This window comes from Camarhynchus parvulus, chromosome 1 (genome assembly GCF_901933205.1).
Source record: "Camarhynchus parvulus chromosome 1, STF_HiC, whole genome shotgun sequence".
In the NCBI taxonomy this organism is placed as follows: domain Eukaryota; kingdom Metazoa; phylum Chordata; class Aves; order Passeriformes; family Thraupidae; genus Camarhynchus; species Camarhynchus parvulus.
Window position 1 is genome coordinate 73455688 of NC_044571.1, and position 18662 is coordinate 73474349.

Below are 18662 nucleotides of genomic sequence, written 5' to 3' on the forward strand. Positions count from 1 at the left end.
TGACCTATTTAAATGTCTACTTTGGAATGAGATAAATTGTGTACTATAATCATTTGGTGTTCTTCATTGAAAATAAAAGTAATTAGGCTAATTCATTTAAAGCTGTCTGCAGCACAAGTGTTTATATTTAGGAAAATTATTACTTTCTTTGGTAGATGAAGGTATTTAGACTCATCATTAATGTGTGTAGATGAGGATTAGTTAGGCAGTGGTACTGAAGCACAAGTGTATATTTTACCTGATCTTTCAGATAAAACTTGATTGCTATACAAAGCAAAGGTAAAATATTTTTTACTCAATAATGCTCTTTATTATTCTGATCTGCTGTATTTGTAGCTGACCAACATCAAAAGTAACTGAAATTTAAAAGAGGGATGTGAATGGGCTGCTCCTTCCCCTCCACTGTTAGGAGTATTTATGCAAACACAGGAAGGAAGGTAAAGGAAGGATTTTGCCTAATTCTTGTGATTCTCTTGCAATAAAAGCACTCTTGGAGTTAAGTGCTAAAAATGACACAGAATTATCTGTGATATAATTAAGTTCAATATAATCTGCTGCTTTGCTGGAATGAAAGGCATTTTCATGCCATAATTTATATTAATTTCCCCTGGCATATTCACAGAGGCATTCTGATTTAGCTGTATCATACTTGCTGTACCTTGTTCTCTGAGACAGAGCATGTAAATAAAGCCAGGGTTTTATCTGGGGCATTAATAATTGTACTTGTTTCAGGGTTTAAACAGAGTATGATGTGATTTTAGCTCAAAAATAATTTGACTAAAGATACCATTAAGAGTTTTTCTTATGCAACTTTATTATAGATTTTGAGATTTCTAATTGTGTTTCATTTATTTTAATTGTCTTAATTAAATGAAAATTGAAGTAATGTTTTTGTTAAATTTATTATCTTTCTTCTCCACCCAGCACTGGCAATCATTACATTCTAAGGACACTAATCAGGGTTGCTGCTGGTGACTCTCTTTGATAATCTGATTATTAGTCTCCAGTAAAAGATGACCTGATATATATGATGAAACAAACTTCCTCACGATGGATTACATTTACATCTTGCAGTCAGTGCACAGAAGCATTTTCTGTCTCTGATAATTTTTGCTTTGAGGAGTTAAATGTGACATATGCTATAAACCACTTGCAATCACAGAAGCATAAAGTAATCTACATGGACTCTGGGACCTTGTCAGGTTGAATCCCCTCTCAAAGCAGGGCTAACTCTGATGTTAGATGCTCAGTGCCCTCCCCAGTTTTACACCTCTACATCTTTCCTAGACAACCTGGATCAGCCATGATTCCATCATTGGAAGTATTCAAGGTCAGGCAGGGTGAGGTTTTGAGCAACTTGAGTTAGTGAATAATAATGTCCCTGCCCATGGCTGGGGGAGATGGACCAAATTATCTTTATAAGTCCCTTTCAACCCAAATAAATCCAGGATTTTTTTTTTAATAATGGTGACTTAGAACTTTTTCAGGGAATTTATGTCCGTTATTACTTGTCCTTTTGTGTTGGCCCTCCAAGGAGATTTGTAACCATCCACTAAAAAGCTGCACACAAGTAAATTTTCTTAACCTTTTCTTTGGACTGAACAAACCCATTTACCTCACCTCTACTCAAGTGTCACAGGCTACAGCCCTCTGGTCAGTCTTATGCTCCTCTACTGGACTTGTCCCTGTATGCTAATGTTTCTTGTATTTGGGAGTCCAAAACTGGACACAACACTCCAGACACAGCCTCTTGAGTTGACAAGCAAGTCACTTTCCCTGGCCTGCTGGCTGCACCCTTAATAATGCAGGCCAGCATGCAGTTAGGCTTTGCTGCTTCAAGGGCACATTGCTGGCTCATATTTGGGTTGTTCACCATGACCCCCCAGGTTCTTTCCCAAAAGACTCTGTTCTAGCCTGTCAAATTGTACAGTGGCATTGTGTCTTAGAGCTTTAGATGAGGCTTTACTTGCCTCTTTAAATGGCTTTTTTGTTTGGTTGGTTAGTTTTTTTGATTTCCCTCTTTGAACTTCAAGTTTCTGTCAGATGATTTCTCTACCATGTTGAGATCCCCCTGATGCCCCGCCCTCCAGCATGCCATCTTTTCCCCACCATTTTCCCCACCTGCTAATGAGGATGCATTCCATTTCATCATTCAGGTCATGAGTGAAGAAGTTAAATACCACCAGGGTCACAATCTGATGCAGAAGAATACCATCCCTAACTGGCTACCAGTTAGACTTTCAGCTACTAACCAGAACTCTTTGAGCCTGATGGTCCAGTCATTTGTTTCATCAACCTCATAGACAATCCATCCTGTCCATATCTCTCAAACATGGTTACAAAGATACAACCAAACATGGTCTTGATAGTCTTGTTAACAAAAGTCAAAATAGCCAGTATCAATGGCTTGCCTTTCATCCCCAAAGCAGTTGTCATTGAAGGCAGCCAGGTATCTGTGGTAAAGTCATGCTGGCTGCTCTAAAATTGTATTAGGGTTTTGGGGTTTTTTTGTGAAAAAACAAATATATCACCCTACACAACTAAAGATGGCATGATGCTGTCCTGCTTTAACCCCATCCTGCAAGTTGACTTCCAGAGGCACAGAATCAGAAGAGTAAAAGTGAGAAAACTTGTGGGTTGAGATAAAAGCGGTTTAATGAAACAGAAGAGGAAGTAAACCATAATAGTGTTAATTACCATAATAATAGGAATTAGAATATACAGAACAAATGATACACAATGCAGCTGCTCTCCACTTACCAAGTGATGCCCAGCCATTTCCCAAGAGCAGCCCCTGGCCAGCTTTTGCCCTAATTTATATACAGCATGATGCCATGTGGTACTGAATATCCCTTTAGAGTCTTTAGGGTCAGCTGCCCTGGTTCTGTATCCTCCTAACTTCTTGTGCCTCTCCAGCCTTCTTGCTAGTAGGCCATGAGAAGCTGGAAAGTCCTTTACTTGATAGAAACACTACTTAGAAATCTAAAGACATCGATGTCTTATCATACTAAATCCAAAGCACAACAAGATACCAGTTACTAAGAAGAAAATTATCTATCTATCCCAGCCAAAACAAGGACAGATGCAGCAGTCAGATTTGGGCTAGCTTTTATGTAACAGTACATGCAGAGGTAAGCACAGGGACATTTGAGTATGTCTTCACTGTTACATGAGATTTCACTTGAGTTTGCATGCCTTGCCTATGTTTCTCATGTGCTGGTTCACATAAACCTGAATCTAGCATAAGCATGAAAACTGGCTTGATAAGAAATTAAGGTACAACTAGAGAAACTTTGAGTTTGAATTTAATTCCTGAAAGCAGTTGGGATGCAAAAATGCACAGCTCATTTGAATTGGTCTATTCCCAATCCTATAAAGTTGTCCCATCATACAGAGCAGCCTCGTCTATCCATCTGTATGCCCTCATATCTTGACGCCACTCTGCTTCAACTATGACACCCCTCTTTTAGCTGCTGCTGGTAAACTGCAAAATTTTTAGGACTCTGACAATGAAGAACAGTTTGGTATCAAGAGGGGATCTGTTGGCTCCTAAGGTTACATCTTCTATTAGTAAGTATCCAAAAACTATTTGAGGACTGCCACTCCAACAAAATCTCATGGCTGGTCATGGCATCTCATGGCAGATGGTCATGATCCCATTAGCAGAACAGCAGAAGAGGAATCCTTATGAAGTTTTTTCCTAAGACAAGGAGCCCTCCGCAGCCACATGGAACACATACTCCAGATTACAGCCATGGATCTGAATCCAGAATGATGACCCCTCGTTCTTATACTTGAAGAAGCACCAAAGTTAATTCCTTTCCATCATTTCTATAGAAACATAGAATATACAGAACTCCATATTCTAATTCCCTCATTTATATGGAATATACATGAATTTATAATCAGAATATATATGCAGAAATCTATGTTCATATGGTATAGGAATATGTAATCTATGTTCCATACAGAATTCCATATTCCTATATAAGCTGTAAGAAAACTATGGAATTTTTTCCTTTTCTAATAAATTACAATATTTGGGTTCCTTTTCTGATGTTTTCACAAGTTATGCATATAGACCTTGAATCCAAATCGTAATAGTCAGCTCAGAGTCCACTGTTTACTGGTGAAAGCTGCTTTTATGTGAAGCCAGGATTTTTTTTTCCACGATATTTCCTAGTCATTCTGTCTTACAAAAGCCTCTTGTGGTCCCTCATAGTATGCCTTTGTCCTTACTATCTTGAATGTCTTCATATCACAAACTTTACCACCACGCCAGCAAACTTGCTCACCTCACTGCTCATTTCTTTTCCAGGTCACCTAAGAATGTGCGCAGAGCTTTGGGAAAATCAATGGTTACCAGTGGTTGTGACCAGTTGTTACCACTGACCTTCCACTATTCTTACCCTCTATTTCCCAAGTTGTAACCTGTTATTGACCCATAAAATGACTTTTTATTTAATCTCACAATACTAAGTTTCCTTGGAAGCTGTTGATGATGGTACTATGAAATGTCTTTAAAAGTACAAGCAGAATACATCAACTTGGCTCTGTCCAAATATTTGCTGCCATCCTTCAAGGAGAGCACTGTCAAGTAGGAGTTTTGTTTTTAGTAGTCATACTGAGTCTTCCATAGTGCTTCTTTTATACAGCATTCATTGACCTGCCTTACAGACTCTCTGATGAGCTTCTTGATGTGCTGAAGAAGGGTTTAGCCCTCATTTAGAGATCTTCAGCAAGTTGTTCCTCCCATATTTTTTTCTTTTTTTTTTCCTTTTTTAAAAATGTTATCAGCCAGGATTTATGAATTGTTCTATTTTCCTTATTTGGATATGACTACAGTGTTTTAAAGGTTGCCTTCTTGCTTCTGATGACATCTCTTCCTTATGGTTTAGTCACGCCTGGTTCTTTGTACCTTTACTCAAGCCTGTCTTAATAGGTTGCATGCACTGGCATATGACCTAAATATATTAAATGTAGTAATTCTGCCATGTCCCAGGTATTGGCCTCTGGTGATTATGTTTATGCACATATTAGTTAAGGAGGAAGAGAAGGTTGCCCAATTTCTGCCAAGAGAACAGATGTTATATGCAGTACTAGCCAACGTATGGCCCTGACAGTCAAGACATCAGACCTCTAAAAAAGCAGAAACCCTGCATAATTTCAACAAAACATGTTCACCCTCCCATTCCAACAGTGGTTTTGTACTCCAGAGCTGTAAAGTGGTTTAATACCCCAGAGCCGCAAAGGTAACAATCTGTTTCATATGCCTCTCTGGGCTGCAGCTCCCTGCAGCAACACCCTACAAGCCAAATTTGTCTTTCCCTGTGAGGGATCCTACTCACAATATTCTCTTCTCTCCCATCCAGAGAAAGTGAGTATTAGAAATGAAATTAGTGATTAACTGAATCCTAAAAATAAGGGAGGAAGAAGGACAGTCAGTCCTAAGGAAAGAGCAAAACAAAGGGGTGTCGTGGATTCATTTTCCAAAGCAGCACCAAATACACAGAGGGTAGTGTCATGAATGCCAGGTTCAGACTGCAGAGTCTGACCATTTCAGAGATCTCTCTCATGACCACCTTTCCTTGCTGCTATGCAATGATAATATGCTTTTGGGACATTGCTCTTGCCTTTCTTCTGGTAGGCAAAAAACAGATCATATTTTGATGTCCTTATGTCATTCTAAGGGATCAACAAGTCTATTTCAGCAGAAACAACCCTGCACAGGAAACAAATTGAGGAGTCCATATTGGCAATGTATGGGGCAGGAAGGCCTTGGAGCAAGAGGCAGCAGCAGCAAGAAGTACTTGTAAGGTGAGGAAATGTGCTGTGTGGGCAGAAGAGAGTCTAAAAGTGGGGGAAGGGAGCAGCCCACACTCCAGGGATGGGGAGGGAAAAAGAAGCCCGTGAATGACAGACTCAGCAAGAGGAAGTGCTTGAGGAGATTGTGAAAAGGAGCAGACTGCAGCCACACAGGCTGCAATATGTGACTTGGGAACACAGTGCACCTTGAAGACTGGCTGTCCCTGTGGGAGCAGAGCTGTTGCCCATGGCATTCACAGGGTGGTCAGTGATGGTCTGCACCCCACAGCCTGCTCAGCCTGATCTTGGCTCCCTCCTTGCCTCACAAGAGGCGGTATAGCACACAAACAGCTACAAAAACACAAATAGCATTTGGATGTTGATGTCCAGGCAATCTCCAAAGTTCACCACTTCACAGCTGAAATTCCTAAATGAAAGGCCAAAGCTCTTTTGAAGGGAGAGTTGAGGGCCCAGTGAAAGGTCCTGGAGGACACCCACTGCTCAGTGGAGATGCTGACCTGTGGCAGTGGGAACCATGCAAGCCTCCATGTCCTCTGAAACTCAGATAGATCTCCAGATGTTAACCCACATCAATAAACAATGACTATTAGAATAAATGGAGGTATAAACAACGGGCTTGTTAAACAGAGGAGAGGCACTGCTTTTGTCCTTATGAGTAGTACGATCTGAGTATTTTTCACCTAGCCTAGTGTTAGAAATATTTATTTCAAAAGCAATAAGCAGATCTAGGACATTTTAAATGGAAGATGCTTCATATTTATTCTTTGCCTTGTCACAAAGCCATTCTCACTTAACACAGGGATTTAATTAAACCAGCCTTCACTAATCTGGATGACAATTTAGACAGTAATTAGTGCAACAGGAACAGACAAGACCTTATAGTTCTTTCAAGCCTCAAGGCTGTTACGAGCCTCGAGGCCAATTGCTACAAGATTTAACCAACCCTTCTGCACATTCCTCTCAATTCCCTAGGTACAGACCAACTTGTAGAATCAATCCTTCTGGCTTTCCAGAACCCTACACTTTTAATTCCTCCACTGAGAATAAGTGAAGTTAGCAACACCCATTAGCAGAGCAGTATTTGTGAAATACAATTTTTGAAGAATTTGCCCTATAATTAAAGTATGTGTGTCAGCATCCTCTTTAGTGGCATTGGCAATTAACGTTACTATTGATGTCTCATGTCTGCAGCCTCTCATATGCTATTTTGGCCCTCTGTTTCAGGTTTTTAAACCGGAAAACACTACTTATTCACAAGAAACACTTCTGTATCTCACTGGAACAGCTGTTAACTAAAAAACATGGAAAAAATTTAAAGCATGTATCTTATCTTAGGTTTATCAAGCAGAAATTAAAGCACATAAGGTGCGAGGGACTCCAATGGAATACAGACAGTGTTTTCTTGTCATCATGATCCATATACAGAAAAGACATAAACTGTAAGAGAGTTGGAGTAATGAAAAGACATTTGGAAAAGTGGTTATTTTTCACAAAATAAATTTCTGGTAAAAGACTCCATAGACAGGAGCTGTTTCTAGTCCTGGTCCCAACACACACTTTGCAATGGTTATGTGTCGTACCAAAGATCTGTGTAAAATGAAGGTCTTATTATTATACAAATGGCTATGCCCAAATTTCTAAATATTCTGAATAGAAACCATTAAAATAATTATAATTGTGAAGTCTTGCAGCATCCCTGTAAAGCCAGTGTATGTGTATTAGTGTATGTACTTGTCACTCTTCTAAACAATTCCATTGCTTTGTAAACACACACCAAAAAAAATCTTTCTTATTACTTGAAAGACTATACATTGCTTATACATTAAATGAACATCTTGTCCCTGTTTCCCTCTGCACTAAAAAATGCCAACAAATAATGGGAATTATGTTATTCCCATTATTAATGACGGGAAGAAAAATGTGCCAATTAGTCCAATTTGTAGAAATTAAGGAAAAGAATGACAGAAACTTAGAAATACACGTCCAGTCTTGTCTTACTTGCAGGATAGATACAATTATAGATAGTCACCAAATTTGTGGGGAAATGCCACCCTTTATTTGTAAGAACTGTAATACATAACTTCCTTTGCAAAAATATAAGAAAGTGCACAGCCTTCCTATTTATTCTGTATGTATGTATTTATTTTTCACCATAGAATCACAGAATGGTTTGGTTTAAAGGTCATCTATTCCAATCTCCTGCAATGAGCAGTGACAACTCGTAAATTGCACAAGACGTTAGAAGACCTCAACTCACCAATAAGATGCAATATTTTTTTAGGGCAAGTGTGGGCATTGATGAGCATCATCGCAATGGATGTACAGAAAAAAATGTTACCATGTTCTGCCCCAGCTCTGAATGATGCAGAAGCAGAAGCATGATGCTGATGCAGAAGCACAGTGAGCAACTGCTTCTCACCCTGCAGGTGCCAGTCAGAAAGAGAGAGTGATGTCTAATTCACTGCCTGGGAGAGTCCCCAGGAGAACTCCATACACTCAGCTTCTGCAGGTGAAACAGTCACTCTGTTATGCTCAATGCAACAGAATGAGAAGGACAGGACGTTTGCTCTTAGAGGGAAGTTCCCCTACTGCACAGGGACAGCTGTGGCCCTTGCACCTCTAGAAACAACGTAGAAATGCTTGGACTTTACCCAGAAGTGTCTCCCATACACTATTAAAATTTCACTGTGTTTTCTCTGTTGGAGACACACCCTCTCCACATCATAATTCTTCATAGTTTGCTTTTTTTACATTTTCATCAATTGTCTCACAGTCTTGCTTTTGTTGTTTGGTTACCAGGAATCAGGTAAGTTTCTCTTTGGGTCAGACAAAAGATGCCAGAAGCTCTTTCAAAACAAGGAACCTCCTGCAACCTGTTATTCCCGCTGTGCTCTAAGGCCTTTATTTCCACTCGCACCACTCAACTCCCTAGTGGGGCAACATTCTGCCGCAGCCCCACGTCAGCCTGCTGCAGGGTGGGACAGTGGCTGCGTGCATCACAGCCCAGCTCCTGCTGCACACTGCCCTGCCTTTTTCCACTGACTTGCTTTGCCATAATAAAAATTGTGTTTTCTTTCATAGAATCAGAGAATATTAGGGGTTTGGAAGGGGCCTTAAAGATTGTCTAGTCTCAAATTCCCCCGGCCATGGGCAGGGACACCTCCCACTAGACAAAGTTGCTCAAGGCCTTGTCCCACCTGGCCTTGAACACTGCCAGGACTGGGGCATCCACGACCACTCTGCGCATCCTGTTCCAGTGTCTCACCACTGTCACAGTAAAAAAAATTTATTCCTAATATGTAACCTAAATTTCACTTCTTTCAGTTTGTACCGATTACTCTTTGTCCTACCACTACAGCTCCTAATGAAGAGCCTTCCCTCTCTGGCTTCCCTGTAGGTGCCCTTCATATGTTGAAAAGCTGTTACAAGGTTGGCACAACAAATCTTCTCTTCCAGGCTGAAGAGTCCCAACTTTCTCAGCCTGAAATATTTCACCATAATTTTCCTTCTCCATCTGCAGTTCAGCCCTGAATAAAGCTCTTCTCCGATGGAAAAATTTCAAAGGACATTTTACAAAGTTTTCAACTAATACAGCAAACTAGTCAGATGCATACGTAGGAGGGATGCAGCAATTCATGGTTCTCTCACCAACACAGAGCTGAGTTGCATTAGAGCTGTTAGAACGGAGCCAGGATGAAATTACTTCCGAGATGTGATTATAACTCCCAGATCAAGAACAAGAATAGTTCCCCATTATTTCTTCAGGAAAGCCTTACAGGAGAGTATATAGTAAACACTGTCCCGTTGTTCCCTCGTGGAAAACTTGCCGCTTTGCATCCTCTCCGCAAAACTACGGGCATGTCCTCCTGCAGCAGCGGAACGCGGCGTGCCCCACGGAGGAGCTGCCGGGGGCCGAGCGACGCCCGGGCGGAGCGCCGGGGCCGCACTCGGGTGCCGTGGAGAACCGGGCAGAGACGTGTCGGGGCTTGCCCGGCGGGAACGGTACCGTCAGCGCCATGGGGGAACCGCAGCGGACCCCCGGGCGGGCGTGCGCTCCCTGGGCAGTGCCACAGCGAACACTGCGCCGAGCGCTCAGCGCATCCATCACCCGACTGAACCGGGGGACACGAGCACGGGGCGAGCGGCCACTCCAAGACCAACGCCCACTCCGGTTCCGGCTCCGACTTCGGCCCCGACGGCGGTGCCACCTCCCCGCTCCTCCCTGTCCTGCCCTGCCCTGCCCAGCCCTGCCCCGCCCCGCCGGGCTGCGCTGCGGTCGCTGTAGAGGGAGTTGCCCAGCCCGGGCCAGGGCGGTTCCGCGCGCTCGCCGCGCCGGCTGTCGCCGTTCAGGGACACGCGTGTCCCGCGGTGCCGGCGTGCCGGTCCGCCCGGCGCTCGGCCATGCTGGTGCGGCTGCACGCTGCGCGGGCTCAGCGCTGCCCGCCCGCCTCCGCCCGCCCGCCTGCCGATAAGCCAAGCCATGACCGCAGCGCCCCAGGGGCCAGATCTCAGTTTTCTGAACGAGGAGGAAGCCAGGGCGATTTTCCAGGTCCTGCAGAGGGACGCGGAGCTCCGGCGGGCAGAGAAGGACAGAGTCAGGTACCAGCTTTCAGCCCCGTCCCGCCGGTGCCCATCGCGCCCCTGCGGAGGTAGAGGGCTCGGAACGGGGTTTGCGGAGGGCGCACGGCCCCAGCCCGGCGGTGCGGGGAGACGCTCATGCCGACGGGGAGAGCGGGAAAGGAGGTGGGGAGCGGGAAAGGGGGTGGGGGGGGGTCGCCCTCGGGGAAGGGTCTGCGCCGGCCAAGGCGGCGTGGGGCTGCGGGGCTGCGCAGCAGGGAGAGCTGAGCTCCCCCGCGGTGCTGCCGGGGCAGCGGGGAGCGCCTGTGGCTCCCGCCAGCGCTGGCTGCCGCCGGAGCCGTCCGGCCGGGCACCTGGAGCATCGGGGCGTTTGGGAAATGCGTGTTGTGACAGAGACGGCTCTGAGTCACGGCTGCGGCTCCCCGTGGCACCTCTCCTTCCCCGGGGAGGAGGAGGGGGCCGCTTCTGTGCTTCACCGTGCCGCTGGCATGGGGTGTGGGCTAAACACCGGTACCCGGGAGACCACGGCGACGGGGAAGTTGTGCCGGACCTTGCAGGGAAGCATAGCAACTCTGCGGCTTTTGAGTCGATCCTAGCAGCTTTTGGAAACAAAGCCAGGCGCTCACCTGCCTGAAAGGTAGTTCACGACACTCTTGAAAGTGACTTAACTGAATTCTCTCTGCCTTATCAAGATATAGGACACCTCGACCTTGTTTCTAGCTCGTATTACTCCTTTGTGCAATCATCAAAGCTATTTGTGTTGATAGTGAAAGCAAAGGTCGAGGAATTAATAGAAATTATGCTGGAAAATGAGCCGTTTATTATTAAAGGTTATAATTTCTTCCCGGAGGTATGAATTTTGGCGCATTGTGAAGTGAGAGGCAGTGTCCTCTCAGATTTGCAAGTGGGCACTTTTCACAAGTAATGCTTTCATGTAAGATATGGAGGGAATGTTAATGAGTAACATTTGCGTCAAGTGGATTTTTGTACTGTGTATTTTTGATTTCAGTAAAGTGGATTTTATGATGAGCATGGTTAAATATTATATGTCAACAATGACTTACATCTAAAACTTGTCTTGGTTTCTGTGTCATGTGCACCTGGACTGAGTTAAGTTTGGCAATTTCTTTCTTTCATAATTTGGTATTACTTTTCTTTTTCTGATTAATTTCTGTTCCATCTGTCTTATTACCCTCCCAAAAAGGAAAAATATTTTGCTGGATATAGGGAATTACATAGCTGGAGGGCTGTAAGTTTAAAACTCTAAAGTTTTTGGCACTAAAGTTGAAGCAAATGCATTGAAACTTCCAATGCTGTAGAAAGCCTAGTGAAGCAGTAGCCCGTTTTTGAGCTCGAGGCTTTCACCTACCCCCAACTTTGTATTTTCTCTTTGTCTGTGCACTTAGGACTTTGTCAATAGAAAATGTTATTTATGTGAAAGCTTTCAAAATAAACATGTATAACAGGATGTTTCTGGTGATGCTTTACTGAGATGTATTCTGTTTAAGTCTCAGCTGAAGAGGCATTCACAAGTTGAGCAGGAGGTAGGTGAAGTATTTATGACCAAGGTGCCATACTGAAAATCTAGGTTAAACCCTGGATCTGTCAAAGGTATGTGTCCTTGGGCAAGTTTCCTAATCTCTCCTGGACCTAATAAAAGTACTTTCTTTCTCACTCCACTTGTCTACCTGGTCTTATTTAGACTGTAAGCTCTTCAGGCCAGAAGACTCTCATCAGGAGCAGACAGGTTCCAGTCTGTGTGGTGTTGCCCTGTGCTACTATAATCAAAGTAATAACAGTGATCACCCTGGAGGGCCAGATCTTGCAGTTCCTATATGACCACAGTGGGCTTCAGAGGCTCTAAACAAAATTGCATTTGTTCCCCTTTGTCCCATATGCCTGCCTTCTTGCCATTCTTATTACTATTATTTTGATTTAACTTCATAGACATTTTTTCAGTATAAAAGTTTTTAAAGAATGCCTGAGAACGGTGGCAGCCCACTCCTGGGATATTTTCAAAGTGTGATTTTGAAGCTATTTGATTGATGCTGTCAATCAAACAAGGCATATAGGAGATGCTGTGGAATGCAAGGAACAATTTCATTAAGACTACTCTTCTGCACAAAGTTAGTGAAGTGAGTTGCCCTTCAGACTGCTCTTGGGCATGGTTTTGGAAAGAGCTAGTTGGAGCTGGGCAGGGCCAGGGAGCAAATCAATAACAACCAGTGGTCAGTAACAAATTGGTAACGTGTTTTCAGTGACCATCTGTATTTACAATATAGCATGTTCCTGTATAGACCAATGTAGACTGGACTGACAGAGGGAATGAAGCATTTGCTGGCAGACCAAAGTCAGGTTCCAATGACTGCGCTGATCTTGTCCACACTGTTTGATGTCATAGAAGCAAAGCACATAGCTGTCTGCCAGTCTCTTAAAAGATCAATGAAAAATTGAAATTCATTCCCACTTATAAAGTGGGATCTATAATCATAAAAGCAGGAACAAGCTACATTTGTTATACTGAAAAATGTTAACACCAGTTAATTTTGAAAGATGAAATAAGAAATAAAAGATCAATTCTGACATTCTCTGTGGTTTATTGTGACTTCATCAAATGTATTGAGCTTGCAATTATTTCCTGACAAATACATTTATTTTCTTGTTGCTTACCTGTGCTGGGTAGAACTGGATCTCTCTTCATCCAGTCAGCCCATGCCTTTGTGAAATGAAGTGTATAATGGGGAGATTTTCTGGGGAACGGTTGCTTTATACAGCCTCTGTCATCTCCCTTTCTCTTTGTAGCCTTTGTGTAGAACAGGAATGTGTGAGTTAGGTTGTCAACTGTGCACATTTGTGTAGCTCTCAGCTCTGCTTGGTGCTTCTCCTCCTGTTGCTCCTGATGCCCCAGCACATTCTCTGGGAACCGTTGGCTCTTTCTTGGCTCCCTTGGAAGTCTTCAGACCTCCAAGCATGGCCTGGGACACATCTCAGTATAGCTTTGGCTTTTATACAGAAATGAACTATATGTCCTGTTGGACCTTAGTTTATTCTTGCTATGGGCAAGGAGCAGAGCTCTTGCTGTGTGCCGGCCTGTTGGTTCCCACGACTGTATTTTTTGGCCGGTTCTCTCCTTCCAGTGCCCTCTCGTGGCTCCTCTCAGATGTACCTTTGAGCAGCCACCACAAAACAGCCCTACCTGCCTCCTTCTCCTTGAAACAAGTTCAGAGAAGCAGCAACAGTCGGCTTTGGTATAATTCATATGGTTGCTCACTGCTATATACACCGAAAATATTTCAAAAACTTATTAATCACGTATATAATAATTTAAAAGAAAAAAAAAACTTAGTAGTTTTGAACTTGGGTAACACTTCCCTTCAGATTTCCTTGCTCCTCGAATTCAGTTTTATTCATAATACCAATTCAAAGAAAATTTCATTTATCATGTTAGCGCAGAAGAGAGATGGAATTTAGGGGTTTTATATAAATATACATGCATTATTCCATTATAGTATTTGCAGTATTAAGGCAGAAGTCCAACTCAAGTCATTAAATGCTACTTAATAAGCCTGGTAGTGAAACTGATGATTTTACAGAAGCTTGTGGAAGGAGGTTCCTTGTCACAAATACTTCAGTTACAATTAGATGCCCAGGAGAAGGCAGGGAGGAATACAGCATGTTCACAGTGCAGTATCCTGTTCGGATGGCTCTTCAAAAATTCAGTTTCTGTAAGAGTGCAATGAATACTTGTACAGGTGTTAATATCACAGATCAACTTTCTGTATGTAATGAAATAGGCCTGAAAATCACATATTTGACTAATGGTTTCAAGACTTCAGAGTGCACCCAGCTCATCTTCTTCAGCTTTGTTCTGCAGCTGCTGGGGACAGAAATGAAAAAAAGAACTGACAGCTAATACTTGCACAGAGACTTCCAGGTCCCAAAGGCCAAACAAACCTGAAGGTGCTTCTCTTTTCAGTCCTTTATTGATGAAGCAAACGGGCAGGATGAAGAGAGGCTGACTGCCTTCCATCTCTTCAGGACAGCACTTCAGAGCCTGGCAGGTGGCAGAGGAACTGGTAGTCCCTGCAGGAAGTCTCAGCAGCATTAGGGCATGAAGCTATGGGATACAGAGGTGGAGCCAATGCCTTTTATCTCCAAGGCAGCTCCTCCCTCTGCAGAGTGTAGAGAGGCAGACAGTGCCCAAGCAGGTGTCATTCCAGTCAAGTTTGCATCTCTGATGTCTCATAGTGTCTGAACACTGGGTGTTGAGATGCACCTCCACCCCTGGAACTGCATCAAGGCCCAGAGAAAGCAGCTGAGATGAGAAGAGCCAGGAGACATGGAGCCAGCTACTTAAAAGAGGCAGCAGGTAGGGGGACGTGGCATGGGACCAGGTAGCTGGTACAGTTGCAGGTTGTCCAAAAAGTGAACAGTTGGAAGACAGAGTAGAAGAGTTATGGATAAATAGAAAATGCATGTAAAAGGGCACAAAAATTCTGTATCCTTTAATTTTATTTAGGAGACTTGGCTGTTTTATGTAATGCTCCTATTACAATTGCATGCAATAGTCTTGTGCTGTTTTTGTTCATTAATCCTTGAGAAAAAGGGAAATATTGTTATCTTCACTTACAAATGAGATATTGAAAATAACTGAGAGACTGAGCCACAGAATAGGGAAATTAACCTACCTGCCCTAACAGCAAGTTACTTTCTAGATCGTGTTTTGTGAACTAACTATTATTTAAGGATTTTTTTCCTTTTTTTCAGTAGGAAGAGTGGCAAAAAAATAATTGCCAGCTCTAGAACATATCTGGCACATCAGCCACTGTCTCTGAATAGGAACTGAAAAAAAGAGGAAAGGGAAATGGAGCTTGTGGGAGAGGAGAGCACTCATTCCATTTGGTTTAATTTGTTTTGCTCTTTTCCAGGTTGGTTTATGCTTTTGCGGGGGGGTTTAGTAGATTTATTTTACAGATGACTATGAGAATAGACAGTAGCAAAACAAAGGTTTATTTTAATTTACCCTCAAATTTGAAGATGAAAAGCATATGAAATTAATTGGGAGGTACAGTCAGCACCACTCAGTGCTCCACTCTTGCTGACCCATTAACAACATTTGAGTGTTGTGGGAAAGATGAGTCCCCTCCTTTGACTGTTCTAGACAGTCTCTAAATTAAATAATTTGGGCATAGTTACTTGTTACAGGCACACAGCTGTTCTTACTGCCTCATGCAGATCATTTACTGGGTTCATTTGCTGCAAGTAATTCCTTACTGTATTCTCCTGACTGCCATTTACTCTCACAGGTCTGGCAATAGCAGGGAAATACAATCCTGTGTTGGAAATGTATTTTTTCACCTTCTTCTCTTGGGAAGACATTTGTTGCAGCAGTGCAGACATACTCAGTTTTGTATGTATTTGAGCATATTCGTACTTGGTGCTTCAATTATATTGTCTTGCTTACAGTTTGAGGGGTCTGCCATTGCAGGCTTTATTTTGTCATATTCACAGAGGTAGTCCTCTTTACCTTCTTGGAGACCAAGAATAACTTCTTGGGTGTTAGAGATACAGATTTGAGGCTCAACTCCTCATAATTACAAAGAATTTTTAAAATCAGCTCCAAAGTACACGAGCTGCATGGGTGAGGAGAGCAGACAGGATACCAGGACAGCATTACTTGGGTATATTGTTGTTCCAGTGGAGCTCCCTTCCTGAACAAAGCATTAATAAAGAAATTCTTTCATAAGAGATACTCCACCCAGGAATGTTTCAGGGCGCAAGTGTTCTATTGTGTCTTGATGTGGAGGAGATACTATTATTACTTACCACTGATACTGTGCCACCGGTGTGTTTAGTGGTTTGTAAACACTAATGAAAATAGGCCTTTGAAGCCCTGAAGGGCTAATATGCTAAAGAAGTGCCAGTAGAAGCAAAAATGGCAGGGAAGACCGGGATTTAAAAACCTTTACTTGCTTTGGTAAATAATTGCTATCATAAGAATCCCATTTTGAGACTTCCCTTGTTTGAGTGGGGATACTGTAACCAAATGCAATTGGGAAGTTGCATACCAGATTTTTTCCTCATTGTGTTTTTTAATAGTCCTATCTTGTGGTGGGGTCTAGACTCACAGACTGGGGCTTCACACAGGCTGAGAAGGAGAAGTAGAAATGGCCAGGGGCAAGTAGGCACAGTGTGTGCCATTTTCTCTCTTGGTTTTTACTCTGTCCATCTGGGCTAACTAGATCAAAGTCTGTGATGTAACTCCAGTTTTATACCTACAGAGCAGAGTCTGGACCAGCCTTCCTGCCAGCTCGTTGATCTTGTCCTTTCATAATGAATTAATTTCAGTGTCAATCCTTTCCTCTAAAGATTTGCACTTGGTGTTTGAGGGCATGGGGTTTCCTATGGTGTCTGTGGTGGCAGAAGGAAGAACCTTTTGAAATGTGTAACATTTGGAACAGCCTGTCATCAGGGCACTGAATGTATTTCTGCTTTTTTCAGGTTACTGGGTCCATGGTGGCTCCCCACAGGGCTGGCAGGGCAGGGCCTGGCCACCAGGGCCTGTCCCGAGTGACACAGACGGGCAGCACAGCGATGGCTGTGGTGTCATGGCAGGGCCGGGGCTGGGGCCAGGCTGTGGGGCTGAGGGCTGGGGTCAGGCCTGCTCCCCCACAGCCCGGTGCTCACGGGGCAGGGCCAGAATCATGGGGCAGGGCTGTGGTCAAGCCGAGCAGTTATGCCAGGGTCAGACCTGGTGACAGTGACCAGGGTCAGCCATGGCCCCGTGATGGCCAGGCCGGCCAGGGGTGAGGCACCGGGCTGGAGGCCGAGTTGGCTGTGAGCCTAGGGCTCAGGGCAGAGGCTGTGCACAGAGGGAGCTGGGGATGCAGCTGGGGCTGGAAGTGGAGCACGGCCCAGCAGGACAGCCTGCACTAAAAGGCAGCTCCCGGGAAGGAGGGCTCGGCCCTGCTGAGCCTGTGGCTGCTGTCTGCACAACACCTTTGTCTAAGGACACCCAGCCCTGCTCTGCCCAGGCTGGCCCAGGGCCCAGGCAGCCGAACCCACAGGAGCAGAAAGGACATTCTCAGGGCACTTTCACCTGTGCTCATTCAAGCACAAGCTTTTTGCCTTGTCTTTCAGACTGTTGAGACAAACGTTTGCATTTTCAAGTGACCAAACAGTGTAAAAGTGAAAATCACAAAGATTATTATTGTTATTATGGAGCTCACTTTCTGATATCGCTAGGGCTGCCAAAAGTAAGATGGTGTTGAAACTGATGAGAGTTAAGGAAAGACTTACTGTTAAGTCATAGGCAGACATTTTCCAAGTCCAAGCTTAACGGTAAAAGTAGAATTCATTGAACTTTATCTATATAGATAAATTGACCAGCCTTCAAGAATGAATAGGTCGGACGCAGCAGAGCAAGCAAGCACTAACTATTGAGTAGACAGTCAATATGGGGAGTTATTCTGGAATAGCTAATGCAGAACAGTCCAAGTTTTTAAGGTTTTCCATGGACTTGTGACCTAATTACAGTCTTGTGCACCTTATAGGAAGTCTGCACACTTCCCAGGTTTCACTTTCCAACAGTAATGTCTCTATATTCTCAACATCCTCTCCCTCCTCCACAATTCAAGTGCAAAAGTTAAATTAATAATTGACATTAGCTGGAATTGGAAATTACCATTAAGTGGAAGACAGCTTTCCCTTCTAGGCTAGCAGAGAGTCATTGAGGTTCCTGTATGATGAGAAGAGAATGATTTTCTTATGCTGACAACTTCTACACAGTGTCCCAACACCTTCAAGTCCTTGCATGTATTTCAGAAATAATAAATTGGCTATGCCAGTAATTCAAAAAAGTGTTTTTCAGAAACACTGAATCTGATTCACATTCAGAGTGTCTGGCTATCTCCCCGTGTGTACTGGAACAGCTGTGCTCCGGTGGTGTGCTCAGGTGGTACGTGTCCCATAGGCCTGTCAAAGGCTGCAGCACCTGCTTTCCCTAGTGAAGCCCAAGGAGCTGGAGTTTTGCTGGATTTGGCCCTTTACCTCAAACTCCACATCCATCCAGACATGCCGCACTTGCACCTCCCTCAGACGTGGCTCTTGGCCTGGCTAACAGCTGGGGGCAAAGCTCCTTGGGCTGTGTGTCAGGACTCCAGTTGATGATCCCTGCTTTCTGTCAGATACTGTTTTGAAGGCATTTGAAAATTGTTGTGACTATCCATCTCTTTTTCTTCTCTTAAATTTAGGTTTTG

The 18662-nt window shown here is 43.7% G+C and overlaps 1 protein-coding gene across 1 annotated transcript in view; it reads left to right on the forward strand.

The window, feature by feature from the left end:
- The first annotated feature begins 10306 nt into the window (after window positions 1-10306).
- Window positions 10307-18662, forward strand: part of EXPH5 (exophilin 5) — a 35032-nt gene continuing 26676 nt past the window's right edge. Inside the window, exon 1 of the mRNA XM_030954579.1 lies at window positions 10307-10425. Within this exon, the coding sequence (XP_030810439.1) occupies window positions 10307-10425 (119 nt within the window). The remainder of the gene's footprint in view (window positions 10426-18662) is intronic.